The sequence below is a fragment of the Mytilus trossulus genome, chromosome 3 (genome assembly GCF_036588685.1).
Source record: "Mytilus trossulus isolate FHL-02 chromosome 3, PNRI_Mtr1.1.1.hap1, whole genome shotgun sequence".
NCBI lineage: Eukaryota > Metazoa > Mollusca > Bivalvia > Mytilida > Mytilidae > Mytilus > Mytilus trossulus.
In genome coordinates, this window is record NC_086375.1 from 48831427 (window position 1) to 48849281 (window position 17855).

General features: G+C 32.8%; 1 protein-coding gene across 3 annotated transcripts in view; it reads right to left on the reverse strand.

Annotated features, from left to right (window-relative positions):
- Positions 1-496: 496 nt before the first annotated feature.
- LOC134711717 (hemicentin-1-like) overlaps positions 497-17855 on the reverse strand; it is a 45931-nt gene continuing 28572 nt past the window's right edge. The window contains exons 8-15 of one of the 3 annotated variants that reach the window (XM_063572528.1): positions 16894-17199; positions 16290-16589; positions 14948-15247; positions 14305-14610; positions 4132-4422; positions 2191-2367; positions 1088-1404; positions 497-783 (exon numbers count right to left, since the gene is read on the reverse strand). In XM_063572528.1, coding sequence (XP_063428598.1) covers positions 1376-1404; positions 2191-2367; positions 4132-4422; positions 14305-14610; positions 14948-15247; positions 16290-16589; positions 16894-17199 — 1709 coding nt within the window. In that variant the 3' untranslated portion in view covers positions 497-783; positions 1088-1375. Of the gene's footprint in view, positions 784-1087; positions 1405-2190; positions 3147-4131; positions 4423-14304; positions 14611-14947; positions 15248-16289; positions 16590-16893; positions 17200-17855 lie in introns of those variants that run through there. The other 2 variants (XM_063572530.1, XM_063572529.1) reach the window with 2 other exon arrangements.

Genomic DNA, 17855 nt, shown 5'->3' on the forward strand with positions numbered 1-17855 from the left:
ATTATTATTATTATTATCAAGATTGCATGTTACATTTTGGCATATATTAGATTTATAGATAGTTCAGCTGTACAAAATGCCCTTTTACCAAATTTTTTAATCAAAGGTTTGGTATGTGATTAACATAAAGATTAACATTTTCATGCATGTAATTGCTAAATTTTGTACAATTATGGATCATCAGGTATCATGTGAAGATTTTCAGCATTAAAAATCTGACAAAAGAGGTAGAGTTTTTAAGATTTTACCGAAAAGTTGAGGTAGAAATCAGAATGATGTTGAAAAAATGGTGCAGCCATGGACAAAACACAGACGAACATAAATTTAAAGGTATATCAGTACCGTGCTGATTTGAAGTATGATATGAAATAATCATGTTTTGTTTTTCAGCTGAAATTTTGTACTATCTTTATCGAGTATACCCTAATTATCCATTGATTGGATGTACCTGTGTTATCTTTTTTTTTAGAATAGTCATCTTAGTTTTTCTTTGTTAAGCAGAGTGTGTTTAGTCAAACTTTATTTATTAATAATAATAAAATCATTTTACTACACAATATTGCATCTAATGCTAAAGTAATTTCCAGTATCGGCTGCAATTGCATTAAATATGACAAGATTAAATACTGTCGTTGTATTTGTTGGTTTTGGTATTGTATTTGTTATTGTAGTGCCAGGTTGCACTCGTTACCGTTGTATTGGACGATACAGTACATGACAAGGTCACGGAACTTCCTGAATTGACTGCATAAGATATCTGTGTTATAGGCACTGTCTTAAAAGCTGTAAGAGAACAATAGAAAATATAATTTCATTGGCATTATTTACTCTGTCTGTCATAAAGTTTTAAAGGAGTTGGAAAATTTGAAATCTCTTGTTGTACGGTTATTGTTAAGCTCTCGGAGATTTTACTTTATGATATTTGCCTGTATTCATCAGTGTTTTGAAGAGAATGTAATTATTAAATAGAAAAAACAAACATTATTGAAAAATAGCGCCATAGCACCTTGTGAATATCATTTATTTACCATGACTTCCAATGTTGCAGGATTTTTTTTTTTTTACTATAAAACAATATTATACATACTTTTTGTAATACTATTCGCAGTTGTTGCTGTCGCACTTTGTGAAGTTCTCACTTTTTTTGTAGCCAAACATATATTTTGTCTTACATCATTTGAATCTGCATCGAATATGGTGAGGGATGGAGTAGATAGTACTGCCGCTGTATTTGTTGGTATTGGTATTGGATGATATTGTAGTGATAACACCATTGACTGTTCTCTATCATATAACACTTGTTACAGTTGTTGTGGGTCATTCGGAGCACATCAAAGCAAATTGCGTCTTTATTGTTTGCATAGTAATATGACTGTTAAATTGTCAAAGTTTGGGTGTCTTGATCTATAATAAAACATTACACCGACTTGTAATTATCATGATACAGAAAAAATGGTGCCGTTAATATTATTATCTAGAAATTTAACTAAAACAATAACATAGACAAATTTAAAAGGTTAAAAAAACTGCCATTTCTCATAAAAAGGAGTTGAGGAAAATATAAGAATGGTAGTTGGGATTTTTTTTAATTATTTTCTTAGTAATAAGTTATAAGTCTGAAATGCTCTAGCTCTTAAACATAAAAGTAAGGAAGCCGTCGCTGAAATTTCTATCGAAATAAATGAAAGAGTCAACCCTTCATACAAAATGTAAACCTCTTAATTGAACCTAGAAAAGCTGCGAATGAATTTTGACAATGGAAATATGTCAACGAGACAACAACCCCACATAAGAGCAGAAAACAGCCGAAGGTTAACGATGGGTCTACAGCACAGCGATAAAATCCCGCATCCGGAGACTGGCTTAAGCTGGTCCCTACAAGTGGGTACAAGTTCAGTGAAAATAGACGTCATACTAAACCCCTGAACATGTAAATGAACTTGGATAAACAAAAAACCATACAATTCTTACAAAAACAAGAGGCTCCTGATTTGGAACCGACGCAAAAATGTGGTGGGATTAACATGTTTTTTTTATAATTCAACTCTCCCCTTATATATCTAGTCAATTTAAAATAAACAAACATACAGTAATATGCACAATAAAAACTTTTTGGGTCTGATCAAGAAAACCATTGCCATTTATAAAAAAAGTTAAGATACTGTGTGATAATGCAACAATAATACTTACTTCCAGAAACAGACGGCTGAATAGTTGTACTCTGTCCTAATCCTACACTGTTGATGGCAAAACATGAGTAATTTCCTTCATGCCTTTGTGCTGCATATGCTAAGGTACGTTTGCCGAAAGTACTGCCACTGTTGGTGTTGATGTGAAAGAGTGGCGAAAGACAACAAAAAGACATACCTAACTCAAATAAAAAAAAAAAAGCTTATAATACATGTCCCTTTTAAGATTATAACAAGCAATTGATTCTATTTTGAAACAATTTAGATAGATTAAACGTAACTTAAAATACTTTTAAAAAACATTTTTTTCCCGATTGAGTTTTTTACCTGGAAGCAAGAACAAATTATCTATCAGGAACTCTTCTTTCTAAAAGAAATAATAGAATCGAACCAAATCTTTATATACCCTCTGTACCTAAATATAAAACCATACACACACATATCATGAGAGCTTTTAAAACTGAGGTAGATACTTCACATTAATGCATATCACACATATATAACATATTATGCACAGTAGAGATAAATATACTCATTTTAAAATCATACATATAGCAATACGTAATACACAATCCATATACATTTCAAAGAATTCAAACTAAGAAGCATATAAGTTATATATGTTTTAAGCTACAGCACACATACAAAATATTAATGTTCTAAGCTAAAGCACCAAAACATTATATGTATGCACTAAGCTGAAGCAGTAAAAATATTATCATGCATTAAGCTAAAGAACCAAAAACAAAATATTGTATTGATTCATGCATCTATTAATGAACAATATATATTTATATTAAGAAGAGAACAGTTTTGGATCCACAAGTTCCATACTTTAGAACCTGATGGTCTCAAAGAAAAAGTATAGGTTAGGAAAGATAAAGAATAAGTTTATAATGTGAAATAGTCGTTCATATCTCTGTGATTATGGCCAATGGAAGTCTCAAACTTACAATACTGAAATATATCAAAAACAATTGAAGTTCATCTAATTAATTCATCATGCAGCAAAATGAAACGTTTCTTAATCCGATTTCACCTAGAGAGATACACGTCCAATGAAGCTGGTTTGTCCAGCGAAATATGGTGTTCGTTTTATTTCATTGTTAATATCTATTTTCATTTTTATAATTAAATACTAAACAGTGTGTTAAAATTACCGTTTTGACAATTTATTTGCATCTACCAACAATATACATATTATTGGAAAAACAAATCATATTTATTTAGATCTGAAATATTTTTACAAAAAAATGTCCGTTTATACATATCATATACCTCATTTCTATTCTCAATTTTATTTACAAATATAGTATAATTTTCACGCCAATCAAACATCCTTTGACAGTTGTAAGTCTCTGTTTATTTAATATGACTTCTGAAGCAATTCTGTTTTTTTTCCGACCCTTAATATATTGTATCACATTGTTTAGTTTCCTTAACTTTAAAGAATATTTTACAAAATCACAACAAACATCTTTGTAAATGTTTCTTGAATTATAACCAAGAATCTTTTAGTTTTAGAAAAGGTATAATTTACAGAAAAAATTCTGTAAGATAAGATTGTCTTATGTGCCTATCCCAAGTCAAAAGCATTTAGTTCAGTTGTTGTAGTTGGTTCATGTCTATCATTATTGATTTTCATAACCTGTTTTATTATAGATAAGACCGTAAGTTTTCTCAATTGAATTGTTTCATATTATCATTTCGAGGCCTTTTACAACCGACCCTACGATATGGGGTTTTCTCATTGTTGAAGGTCGAATGATTGCGTATTATTGCTTACCTTCACTTCATTTGAATTTTGGAGGATAATTGTCCTCAAAAATTTATACTAACAAAATAATGAATCCGCAGTATACCTTTTTATACCTGTAAGAATAAAAAAATGACCATACATTTTTAGACAAATTAAACACGGATTTCATAATTTTGTGCTTACTTCCTTGAACATCCAAGAAAGTTTGCTGGCTGTTTCCTGTGCCAACACTATTCGTAGCATAGCATACATAGAATCCTTCGTCACTGTGGAGAGCATTGGAGATAGTAAGAGAAGGAATTGAAACGGTTGATCCAGTATATCTGTTACCAATTGTGACTGATTGGGAAACACCAACTTTTTGCCAATACACAGTATTGTGTGCAGGATCGGCTGATATTGTACACGTAATAGTAATTGTTCCGCCGAAGTTAACTGAGTATGAAGGCTGGGTAATGGTGACTACAGGTGCATCTGAAACAATAATAAATTTTATATATATGTTAGACTCAGATCGACGTTCGGTCTCTAATTGACGTCCGTTCCTCAAATCGACGTCCAAATCTGATGTCACATTCTCAAATCGACGTCCAATATTTTTATCCTCTAATCAACGTCCGATGTGTCGTCCTGTATTGCCAAAACAACGTCTGATAGATTGTAGTCTTTTTATAACTAATGATATAAGAAATTACTACACACTGATCTATACATGTACATTTGGAATTTCGTAGGACGTTGATTCAGTTTAAAACTTTGAAATACAAAAGAAACGATGAATTTTGGTCTGATTTTTTTTAAGTAATTTAATTTGCTAACAGTTATACATACTTTCCATAATAAAATTCTCCAACCACAAAAAAGATAATTTGCGTATTCAGTCTATGGAAGAAGCGTATCGATAAAAACTTTTCTTATATCACATAGCGATATTGTCTAATATCAATTGTAAATATGCAGACATTCCATGCGGAAAAAGACCAACTTTAAAACTTATTGTTCTAATATAAACAACAATTGAATCTAAATATACATTCAGAAGTTAGTTAGAAGCTAAAGTTTGTGTCCGTGTAAACTTTGAAGTGCTGTGTTTTTCTTATATACATAAATAAACAATGCGATACTTTAAAAATATCAATGTGATACTTTTAAAATATCAATGCGATACTTTTAAAATATCATAGCGGTGTTTTTGTTATATCAATATTAGTACCGATTAGTATTAATATTAGACTGTTGTACCCATATTTGACAATTTTACCTATGATGTCTGTTTTTTTTTCACGCATCGTTGTAAATATGACAGAATTTGATGAGACTGTAATACACGTGAGAGGTTTAGCGCTATAAAACCAGGTTCAATCCACCATTTTCAAAACTTGAAAATGCCAGTACTGAGTCAGAAATATGAAAGTTGTTATCTATTCGTTTGGTGTGTTTTATCATTTGATTATACCATTTAATAAGGGACTTTCTGTTTTGAATTTTCCTTGGAGTTCAGTATTTTTGTGATTTTACTTCTTAGTAGTATTGTATGTAAATAAGCAGTTTTAAGGCCATTGCTTAAATTCAAATTGTTTTTGGTAACATCTTACACATTTCTCAATTAGTTTTGGAAGCAGTACTGATCAAATAAGGGTTTAATAAACAATGCCGTAATCACATAGATAAGTATCAAAATGATTCTTCACATATATAACATTTAGCAAATGTCATAATGAACGCTGTTTGAATGGTTAAACACCAGCAAAATTCTTGTTCCTATATAGCGTGGTGTACGCTGTGAGCCAAGGATTCGTGTTTAATTACCTACTTTCATCTATAATGGTTTACTTTAAACAAATTATAACTTTGATGGAAATGTCTCATTCGAACTCATGCACCATCTTCTTATATCTATAAATCTTTAAAATTTTCCCTTATAAATAACGGCTTTCCGGTCTTCCAACTGAACGATCTAAATTTATGAATATAGAAAAGATATATATACATTTCTAACGTAAAAAGACATTTACATCTTACTTATTTGTGTTCTAAACATGTTTTTAGTACTCATTGAAAAAATTAATTTATATCAAGCGATACGGATTGTTATTTTGCACTAAGAAAAGTTAAAAATTCGCGTATTTATACGATCGGTTACTAGCCAAAAACGAAATTCAAATCTCTGTGGCAACAATTAAACATCGGAATACCCTCACGGTCATCGCGATGTAAAAGAGCGTCCACGCGGCGAGCTGATTATGTTCATAGAGATATCGATTTACCAACGGGAAAAGTCTTTGATATCCAAAAAGAACCGGTTTTCTTCTCAATATCTTTTTCTATGTTAATAATATGAAAATACATTTTCTGTTTGACAAGATTTTTGATTTTCGTTGTATCTTAAGTTGTCCAATTTATAGTCTGAGGCTACTCAGTTGTTATCTTCAAAGTTCGGGACATCAGCATTTGTACATTTTAATTTGTTTGGATTATTGATTTTACCATTTGACTATTTATTGTAATTTGGAGCTATATTGGATTGGATTGTTTGAATTAATGTTTTTTTTAAGTAATGATATTTTCTTGTCTATTTCGATATTACCAAGGTATATGCTATATCAGTGTGACCAGTATAATATAATCTAATAGGTCGGTAGACGTATTTGCAACCGCATTTAAATTCCGCCATTGCATCATCACTTCAAATAGAATTATAAAAAAAAGTGGTATGATTGCCAATGAGACAACTGTCGACAAGAGACCAAAATAACACAGAAATTAACAACTATAGGTCACCGTACGGCCTTCAACAATGAGCAAAGCCAATGCCGCATAGTCAGCTATAAAAGGCCCCGATAAGACAATGTAAAACAATTCAAACGAGAAAACTAACGGCCTTATTTATATAAAAAAAAAAAGAACGTAAAACAAATATGTAACACATAAACAAACGAATAACATGCTTCTGACTTCGGACAGACACATACATAAATAATGTGGCGGGGATAAACATGTTAGTTAGTTGGCATTAACCATATGATTGAAAACAAAAGACTGAACAGATTATTAACACTTTCAACTATCAATAGGGTCAAAAAACATTTTTGAAATGATAAGTTCATGTAAGCGTTAATTTTGTTACAGTTACGAACTTTATGTGATATTGATCCTAAAACATTAAACCGGTCATGATATAAGTCTGTGAATTATGTTTGCAGTTTTCTTGACATGCATTGTGACGAGTCATCGTATTCATTTTATATTAGAAAACTATAGCAGTTATATTAGAAAAGTATCGCATTCATAAATTTTTGATATTAATAAATCATCGCTATGATATTTGAAAAATATCGCATTGATATTATAAAATATAGCAGTATCTTGGACTTATCAGTGGTTTTGGCTGCCCGGGTCACACTGTCCCGATTTTTATATACGATGGAGACCCGAATGCGAAAATTGTAAGTTCGTACGAAGTTTGTCCCGATTTCGTCAAAATACCAAAAAGTGACCGATGCATGTACGATGAATAACGAAGTCTATACGATGGTGCCGAAATTATTTACGATGGCGAAAGATGGACATACGAAGGTAAACCGAAGACGGGTATTTAAGCGTCATATCTCACCCGAAGCCTACACAATGGATCACGAAGGCTACACGATGGATTACGATGATGGCGCGATGGCCATACGATGTCTAAAAGACATGTAAGTTACGTGTAGATAAAATTGTTATTGACATTCTAGAACCAAAATGCTCAAAACTTGGTATGGTGTTACTCGTTAAGAATATTTTAAGCGGTATTGACTTTAAAGTTCAAAGGTCAAGGTCATAGTGGCAGTTGTAATACAAGGCAATATCACCCTTGTGGACACTCTAAAATCAATATGCTTCAATAGATTTTAACCACATTTGGTATAGTGTTCCTCCTTGTGATGATCTGACATTTTTTCCGTTCAAGGCCAAAGGTCAAGGTCATGCAGATGGACTTATTTTTTCTCATTGAAATAGCATAATACACAGAAAATTGGTTGCTCATGTTTTTACCTGCTGGTTCTAAATACAATATTAAAGGTATTTCAAGTTACTGAATGTTTTGGTTGATTTAAAAACAAAATAGTTTATGTTTCAAATATGCATTTTCAATTTACCATTTTTTGCATGTGTCATATACAAATATAGTGTCTATATTTGTCCCTAATATGTTACATACGAGGGGGTGCCACGCTCGGCATTGCCTTGTTTGAACTGTAAAATGTGTGGACTAGTCTGAATAATAACCCATAATTATGCCCTTGTTTACTGATCTATCTTAAAGGTAAGGTAATGGGTTCGTTGATCCCTTTTATTAAAAAAGAGCTCTTTCCAGGAGAATATCATAATAATATAGACAAAATGAAGGATGTGGGGAAAGCAACAAATGCGGTAAAATATGACATAAAGAAACAAAATGGTTATGGTGTAAACATTCGTGTGACAACAACTCAGATGATACATAAAAAATCAGAATAACGAAGAAAAAGTTGGTTTCCCTATATACGTGTACCTACAGTGTTGTTGTACGAGGCGCGTTTATGCTTTTCATTATATTACTTGATATGAAAAATTGACAAAAAATAATATTTTACTTGTAAAAGTAAGTTCTGAGCCTGTAATAGCTACTCTTCTTGTTCCATTTGAATTAATAGAAACAACGCTGTAATAAATTATGTAATAATTATATCATAAGGGAATTATCACAATTTGAAAGATTAATCTTTCTTCTTTCTTTTGGTACCTCATTTATAAAATATAAAGAAGGGTGAAATAAATTACATCAGTATTTAAATGTATTTTTAATTTTAGCGCGAAAATTAACTTACATTTAGCTAGATTTATTGCCGTCGTAGTTCCATCTTGTCGCCTTCGTACTTTTATTCGATGGCAGTTGCCATCGTAAGACCTTCGAGTAGCTTCGTGATTCATTCATGTAGACATCGTTATGTCAAAACTGCCCGATGGAAACGATGGAAACACGAAGGCAATACGATGTTCAAAGATGCATTCCCTGTGACATTACGATGGTGAGGATGGTGATACGAACTTAATACGAACCCTTAACATCGGACGCACCTTCGGGGATTTTTTAACATGTTAAAAAATTTAGAACCCTTCCCGAAGTTGTCACCGAAGACTAGAAAAAGTGGACGATGGTTCTACGATGGTTAAAGATGGCACTACGAATAGCCCGATCTGGATAAAATTTCCATAATCGTTTTGCCATCGGCGTAAATATCGGGACAGTGTGACGCGGGCATTAATAATGCCCGTGTCACACTGTCCCGATTTTTATATACGATGGACACCCGAATGCAAAAAATGTAAGTTCGTACGAAGTTGGTCCCAATCTCGTTAAAATACCAAAAATTGACCGAAGCAAGTACGATGAATAACGAAGTCTATACGATGGAGCCGAAATTATATACGATAGTAAAAGATGGACATACGAAGGTTAACCGAAGACCGGTATTTAAGCTTCATATCTCAGCCGAAGCCTAAACGATAGATCACGTAGGCTACACGATGGATCACATAGGCTACACGATGGATTACGATGATGGCTCGATGGCCATACGATGTATAAAAGACGTCGTGTACAGCTTACGATGCATTTAAATTATATGCCGAAGTTTTGAATTGTTTGATCAATATTGAATATAATATTATATTGTACATTTCATTTCTGATTTAATCATAAGACGGAAGACCGTCTTCTCTGGAAAATAAACAAGAAAAATAAAGGTAAAATACATGTATGTGCTTAATACAAGTATACAAACGATCTAAAAATGCGTTCTACCTGTTTTGAACAGAATTTCGACAACATATAGTTTCTGTACAAGTCTACCATGCATGGCAGGAAATCGATCTTTTTGTCTAACTCTTATAAAACTTAGTTTATTATACCCTCGCTTACTACATGTAAGTTACATGTAGATAAATATGTTTGGACACTCTAGAACCAAAATGCTCAAAACTTGGTATGGTGTCACTCGTTAAGAATATCTTAAGCGCTATTGACTTTAAAGGTCAAAGGTCAAGGTCACAGTGGCAGTTGTAATACAAGGCAATATCACCCTTGTGGACACTCTAAAACCGATATGCTTCAAAAGATTTTTACCACATTTTGTATATTGTTCCTCCTTGTAATGATATGACATTTTTTACTTTCAAGGCCAAGGTCAAGGTCATGCTGATGGACTTGTTTTTTCCCCCTTGAAATAGCATAATACACAGGAAATTGGTTGCTCATTTTTTTACCTGCTGGTTCTAAAGACAATATTAAAGGTATTTCCAGTTACTGAATGTTTTGGTTGATTTTAAAAAAAAATAGTTAATGTATCAAATATGCATATTCAATTTACCATTTTCTGCATGTGTCATACACAAATATAGTGTCCATATTTGTCCCCAATATGTTATATACGAGGGGGTGCCACGCTCGACATTGCCTTGCTTGAACTGTAAAATGTGTGCACTAGTCTGAATAATCACCCATATTTATGCCCATGTTTACTGATCTATCTTAAAGTTAAGGTAATGGGTTCGTTGATCCCTTTTATTCAAAAAGAGCTCTTTCCAGGAGAATATCATAATAATACGAAAGACAAAAGGAAGGATGTGGCGAAAAATACAAATGCGGCAAAATATGACCTATAGAAAACAAAATGGTTATGGAGTAAACTACAACTCAGACGAAACATAAATAACACAATAATGAAGAACAAGTTGGTTTCCCTATATACATGTACCTGCTGTGTTGGTGTACGAGGCGAGTTTTTGATTTTCATTATGTTACTTGATATCTTGATATGAAAAATCGACAAAAAAATATATTTTACTTGTAAAAGTAAATCCTGAGCCTGTAATAGCTGCTTGTTCCTGTTCCATTTGAATTAATAGAAACAACGCTGTCACCTTTCTTGTTTTCATAGAATCCAATGATATCAGCTCTATGTTTTGTGAACGTCTTTCTTAACTGTCGTATTACACTGACCAGTGTATATCGCGCATGGCACTTTAAATGTATTTAAGCTCCAACATTAACTTACATGTCTTACATTTAGCTGGATTTATTGCCGTCGTAGTTCCATCTTGTCACCTTCGTACTTTTATTCGATGGCAACACGACGGGATTACGAGGTCTTCTCGAAGTCGTGTTGCCATCGTAAGACCTTCGGGTAGCTTCGTGATTCATTCGTGTAGACATCGTCATGTCAAAACTGCCCGATGGAAACGATGGAAACACGAATGCAATACGATGTTCAAAGGTGCATTACGATGATGAGGATGGTGATACGAACTCAATACGAACCCTCAACATCGGACGCACCTTCGGAGATTTTTTAACATGTTAAAAAATTTAGAACCCTTCCCAAAGTTGTCCCCGAAGGCTAGAAAAAGTGGCCGATGGTTCTACGATGGTTAAAGATGGCACTACGAATAGCCCGATCTGGATACGATCAGTCCCGATTTTGAAAATTTCCATAATCTTGTTGCCATCGGCGTAAAAATCGGGACAGTGTGACGCGGGCATTAAGGTTGACAAGTATAAATAGACATTTTGAATCCGTAAAATATTTCAGGAACCAATACACAAGACAATGAATTAAGCCTACCAATAGTAGATAATAACCTAGGACTGTTAAGGTTTCTAGAAACAATATGTAGCATGCATACATGACAAAGTTTAAGGAGAATCGTGAAAGAAAATGATCTATCTATATATTAGAGGCGTTACATTTTTTTCTATGAAAAACGTCCTGTTACAGTAAGGGTGGTGACTGTACCTTTTCTTGTTCCTACACTGTTGATGGCTAAACATGCATAATCTCCTGTGTCACTGAGGGCCGTTACAGAAATAGTGAGAGATGGTGTGGTAACAGTGTTACCACTATATTTGTTGGTGTTACTTGTTGATGTGATGGTAGTAATAATACCACCAACATTTCTCTGCCATTGGACTGATGTTACGGGAAGGACAGATGAAACAGTACATTCTAGAGTGACAGAGTCACCAACAGTAATAGAATATGATGGTTGTAGGACTGTAATAGTAGGCGGTGCTAAAACATTATTTATCGAGCTAATTAATATTTTTTTATAATCAACTTTGAATTACTGTAGACAACAAGATAGTAAATTACAAATATATAAATAGTTTAATCAAATTTTTTTTAACTGCATTGGACATTATCATTATTCTATCATACATTTATTTCATATTAATCTTAATAAAAATTTAAGGCAAAAAAGATATGTGGTGATTTTTACTGTTAATTTACCTATAACCCCCATCTATTGATATTTTCCTCTTGACATGGTGTTTTGATAAATTTCGGGGAGTTTGTGGTTACAAATCATATATGAACAACTTTATGTTTGTAGATATAGGAAGATGTGGTGTGAGTGCCAATGAGACAACTCTCCATCCAAATAACAATTTTAAAAAAAAAGTAAACCATTATAGGTCAAAGTACGGCCTTCAACACGGAGCCTTGGCTCACACCGAACAACAAGCTATAAAGGGCCCCAAAATTACTAGTGTAAACCATTCAAATGGGAAAACCAACGGTCTAATCTATATAAAAAGACGAGAAACGAGAAACACGCATATATTACATAAACAAACCATTCACACAGTAAAAATATGCAGTATATTTGAAACTGTCAAAATCAGGGTATCAGTCTTCATTTAATGGCTTTGTGCAATGAAAAACAAACAATTTATTTAATAAAGTGTTTTAAATTAATAAGAGTATTTAGAATCTATGAATAAAAAAGCATCTAAATATCTTAATAGGTAGAGCCTACAGAGTCCAATGATAGACCCCAATCTCTGTTGAAATCTTAACCATGATGTCTTAACAGGGTATAATAGCAGTGAATAACAAATAAACTTAAAAAAGATGTACAAACACTGGCTATGGACATATTTGGTTTCATCTCAATCTAAACAAAGCTGTGGGAAAAGCATTATACTGACAAAGTGACAACTATGAAGCCAAAATAAATTACAAATTATAATCTCCCTTTTAAAATCTAAACATTTATAGATAAAACTGTTAAAAGATTATGTTCTCCCAGAATTGATACAATTCTATTTGATGTAAAATGGCTCACTCATTAACATAGAACTATGGCATCATCATATGTGACCAGCCACGACATTTTCAGGCTTATGGAGGTAGAACGTCATTGTGAGAAAAACGCCGTTAACTATATGTGACTACCCACTTCCAGGCTTAGGAGGGTACATTGTCTAAAATTTGCTTTTTGTATATTTATCTAGAATAATCAGAAACAAAACTCTCTGTCATGTTATTATGACATATTTGTTGTAATAGCAATGAAACGAGTCATTTCGAATATCGGTATGAAAATGAGACTGTTCTATGACGGCTTTTATTTATTGAAGGCACTAATTTATAAAATAAAAAAATATTGTTTATTGGCTCTTAGTAATGTTCCATAGCGTATTTGAATAAAATTTCAAAGACTTAAATTCACTACAATACAAACAATTCTTAGCTCTATTTTAGAACATGTAATTTAAACTTGTTGAAATGAAGTTAGTTTAAAATTGTCAAAGTTAGCTTTAAGAATTCCTTTTTTTTTTAATTTAGATTTATTATGCAAGTCTCTATACTTAGTATGCAACGCATAACAGTTTATAAGTAGGTGTTCTCTTATATGCATTTTATACGATGCATTTTTTAGGGATGTATTTCAGATTTCATTTATGAAAGGAAATCTATAGAGCAGAAATTTGATTTTTTTTGTATCAATTTAAAATGTAGATTCAAATATTTTTCACTTCAAACAATAAAGTAAAACTTCTTCAAAACTTATATATGATGTATAGTTCGGCGTCAGCAAAAAAGAAGCCAACTTGAAGGAAAGTGTTTATCTCATCTTCACAAATACGTATTTCGTTGAATCTCGATATTTATCATGTTAATAATTTTTCTAACAATGACGTTCTACCTCCATAAGCCTGCAAATGTCATGGCGGGTCACATATATGCATGATGATATATAATTTGCATGAGAATGTAAATTTCAACTGATTTGACATGTAACAATGTACAATCAATAATTTTTAAAACTCTAATGTTTTTTCTTTTAAGTTTTTTAAAACTTGACATAATTATGCTAATGTAAAAAAAATTGAAAAGCTTCTCAAAACTGTGTTTATATTTTTCGATTTTCCTATGTAAAAAAGCCTAAACAAAAAGTGCTTTTACAAAAGCAAGTGAAATAGGATATGGGTTATAGCCTATTCAAAATGCTGCAGGAATATGTAATGGTCTGCACATCTTCACATACTTCCTGTTACAGATAGTGTTGTCCCTGTACTTTGTCCTGTTCCAACACTGTTGGTAGCAAAACATGTATAATCTCCAGAGTTACTTTGTGCTCCATTAAATATTGTCAGAGATGGAGTAGTAGGAGTACTACCACTGTATTTATTTGTGTTGGTTGTGCTTGTTATAGTGGTTACTGAACCACCAATATTTCTTTCCCATTGTACCGATGTGACAGGGAGGTTGGAGGTTACATTGCAAACTAAAGTGATAGAATCCCCAATTGTAATGGAATATGATGGCTGTGGTACAATTACAGTAGGTGGAGCTGAAAAAACAAATTTTACAACAACATTTTACCCCTTAAATACAGACTATCATAAAATATAAAACTTGTGTGTATTTGTCTGATAAATGATCTGCATACAAAAAAGGAATAATTCAGTACCCTGTAATAAAGCTTACTTCCATGTAGCTCTAAATTTAGATAGTGAATGCCATTCAATTTTGTTGTGGCATAAACACAGCCATGGCATGCTTTTAATTGAAAAAGTCCAATCACATTTTTATAAATGCAATATTGACAACTGATCAATTATCTGAAATTCAAAACTTCTTATAATAATCAAAAGATTGAGATTAATCATTATAAATAAACTACATACTTCCTATAACAGACAGTTGAGTTGTTGTACTCTGTCCAGTTCCCACACTGTTGCTGGCAAAACATGTGTAAGTTGCCACATCACTTTGGTCTGCATTAAAGATAGTCAGAGATGGTGTGCCAGGAATACTGCCACTATATTTGTTCGTGTTTGTTGAAATTTGTGTTGTGCCTCCACCATTATTTCTTTGCCAGTAAACATTGTTGACAGTGAGTGTAGATGTCACAGTACACGCCAAGGTCACAGAGCTACCAGTGGTGACTGAATATGAGGGTTGTTGAACTTGAACTGTTGGAACAGCTAAAATGAAACAAAACAAGTATAATTTATCACTAAATCATAGAAATTTTCCTTCTACCCAAGTTTATTTTGTATTATTGTTATACCTTTGACAAAATGATAAAACAAACAGGTTCCCTATGCACATAAAGTGTATAAACATTGGTACTGTAAATGTTAATGTTAATTTCACTTTTATTTTTTTCAAGAAATAATGAAAGGCACCACATATTAGATTTTTTATATATTGAAAAGCCAACATACATTTGAGGAAAAAATTCAACACTTTTATTTAAATCAATCTTATTTAAGTGTTTTGGTAAAACCTACTTCCAGTAACAGACAGTTGAGTATTTGTACTCTGTCCAGTTCCCACACTGTTGGTGGCAAAACATGTGTAAGTTGCTACATCACTTTGGTCTGCATTGAAGATAGTCAGAGATGGTGTGCCAGTAGAACTGCCACTATATTTGTTGGTTTTGGTTGTGGATCTAAACATGCATAATCTCCAGAGTCACTTTGTGCTCCATTAGATATTGCCAGAGATGGAGTAGTAGGAGTACTACCACTGTATTTATTTGTGTTGGTTGTGCTTGTTATAGTGGTTACTGAGCCACCAATTTTTCTTTCCCATTGTACTGATGTGACAGGGAGATTGGAGGTTACAGTGTAAACAAGAGTGATAGAATCCCCAATTGTAATAGAATATGATTGCTGATGTACAGTTACTGTAGGTGGGGCTGAAAAAAGTATTTTACAGTTCCTTTACCACTGGAATACAACTATCATAAAATATATAACTTGGTCACATCTGTGTATTTGTATTATAAATGACCCTTCATACAAAAAAGGAATATTCACTGCACTGTTATATAGCTTACTTCCATGTAGCTCTATATTAAGATAGTGGGTGCCATTCAATTTTCTTGTGCTGTTAACACTGAATGGCATGCTTTTGATTGTCAAAGTCCAAACATGCAATATTGACAACTGATCAATTATCTAACATTATAAACTTCATATAATAATCAACATATTGAGATCAATCATCATAACTACTCACTTCCTGTAACAGACAGTGTAGTAGTTGTACTCTGTCCAGTTCCCACACTGTTGGTGGCAAAACATGTGTAAGTTCCTACATCACTTTGGTTTGCATTAAAGATAGTCAGAGATGGTGTGCCAGGAATACTGCCACTATATTTGTTCGTGTTTGTTGAAATTTGTGTTGTGCCTCCACCATTATTTCTTTGCCAGTAAACGTTGTTGACAGTGAGTGTAGATGTCACAGTACACACCAAGGTCACAGAGCTACCAGTGGTGACTGAATATGAGGGTTGTTGAACCTGAACTGTTGAAACAGCTAATATGAAACAAAACAAGTATAATTTATCACTAAATCATAGAAATTTTCCTTCTACCCAAGTTTATTTTGTATTATTGTTATACCTTTGACAAAATGACAAAACAAACAGGTTCCCTATGCACATATGGTGTAAAAACATTGGTACTGTAAATGTAAATTTCACTTTTATCTTTTTTTAAGAAATGATAAAAGGCATCAAATAAAAGATTTGTTATACACTGAAAAGCCAACATACATTTGGGGGAAAATCACTGCACTATTATTAAAATCAATCTTCTATAAATGTGTTGGTAAAACCTACTTCCTGTAACAGACAGTTGAGTGGTTGTACTCTGTCCAGTTCCTACACTGTTGCTGGCAAAACATGTGTAAGTTGCTACATCATTTTGGTCTGCATTAAAAATAGTCAGAGATGGTGTACCAGTAGTAATGCCACTATATTTGTTGGTGTTGGTTGTGGATCTAATTGTTAATATGCTACTACCAACATTTCTTTGCCAGTAAACATCAGTGACAGCAAGGTTAGATGTCACAGTACATCCCAAGGTCACAGAACCTCCAGTGGTGACTGAATAGGATGGTTGTTGAACTTGAACTGTTGGCACAGCTACAAAACAAATGTAGTTTATAACAGATCTTTTCTTTTTTTTCAATATCTAATTTAAATTGTCTTCATGACTGATGAAACATCAAATGATATAAAAATTAGGAGTTGTGGTAATATTGTTATTGAAACAAAAAATGAAGTGGACTGAAGAAATTATAGGTAACTGTTTTGCCCTCAACAATGACAAAAACCTATATGGTATATCTGGCTTAAAAAATCCTTATGTAGGAATCCTGGGTTTGGATTGGTTGATAGCCAGTGTATTTTTCACCAATTAACGGTAACAGTTATCAAATGAATATCGTTCATTTTTTAACGACGGCGGTGTATATGCAGAAAGGATACGCCTGTTTTACCCTCTCTGCCGTGGTATTTGCCAAAAAATACTCTATCCGACTCGAGTCTTGAAATGTCACGATCATTACTGCACTTTGAAAGTTAACATACAGTGTAATTAAACAGATATAGCATGTTCTTTATTGATAAATGCGAAAAATACCAGTCTTGAAAATGAATTTACCTCGCCTTACGGCTCGGGAAATTTAACATTCTCTTGACTGGTATTTTTCGCAGATACCCCACCTTAACATGATATATCTGTTCAATAGCAGACATCAACAACATCTATGATTGACAAAAATTATGTCAGCAGTAAA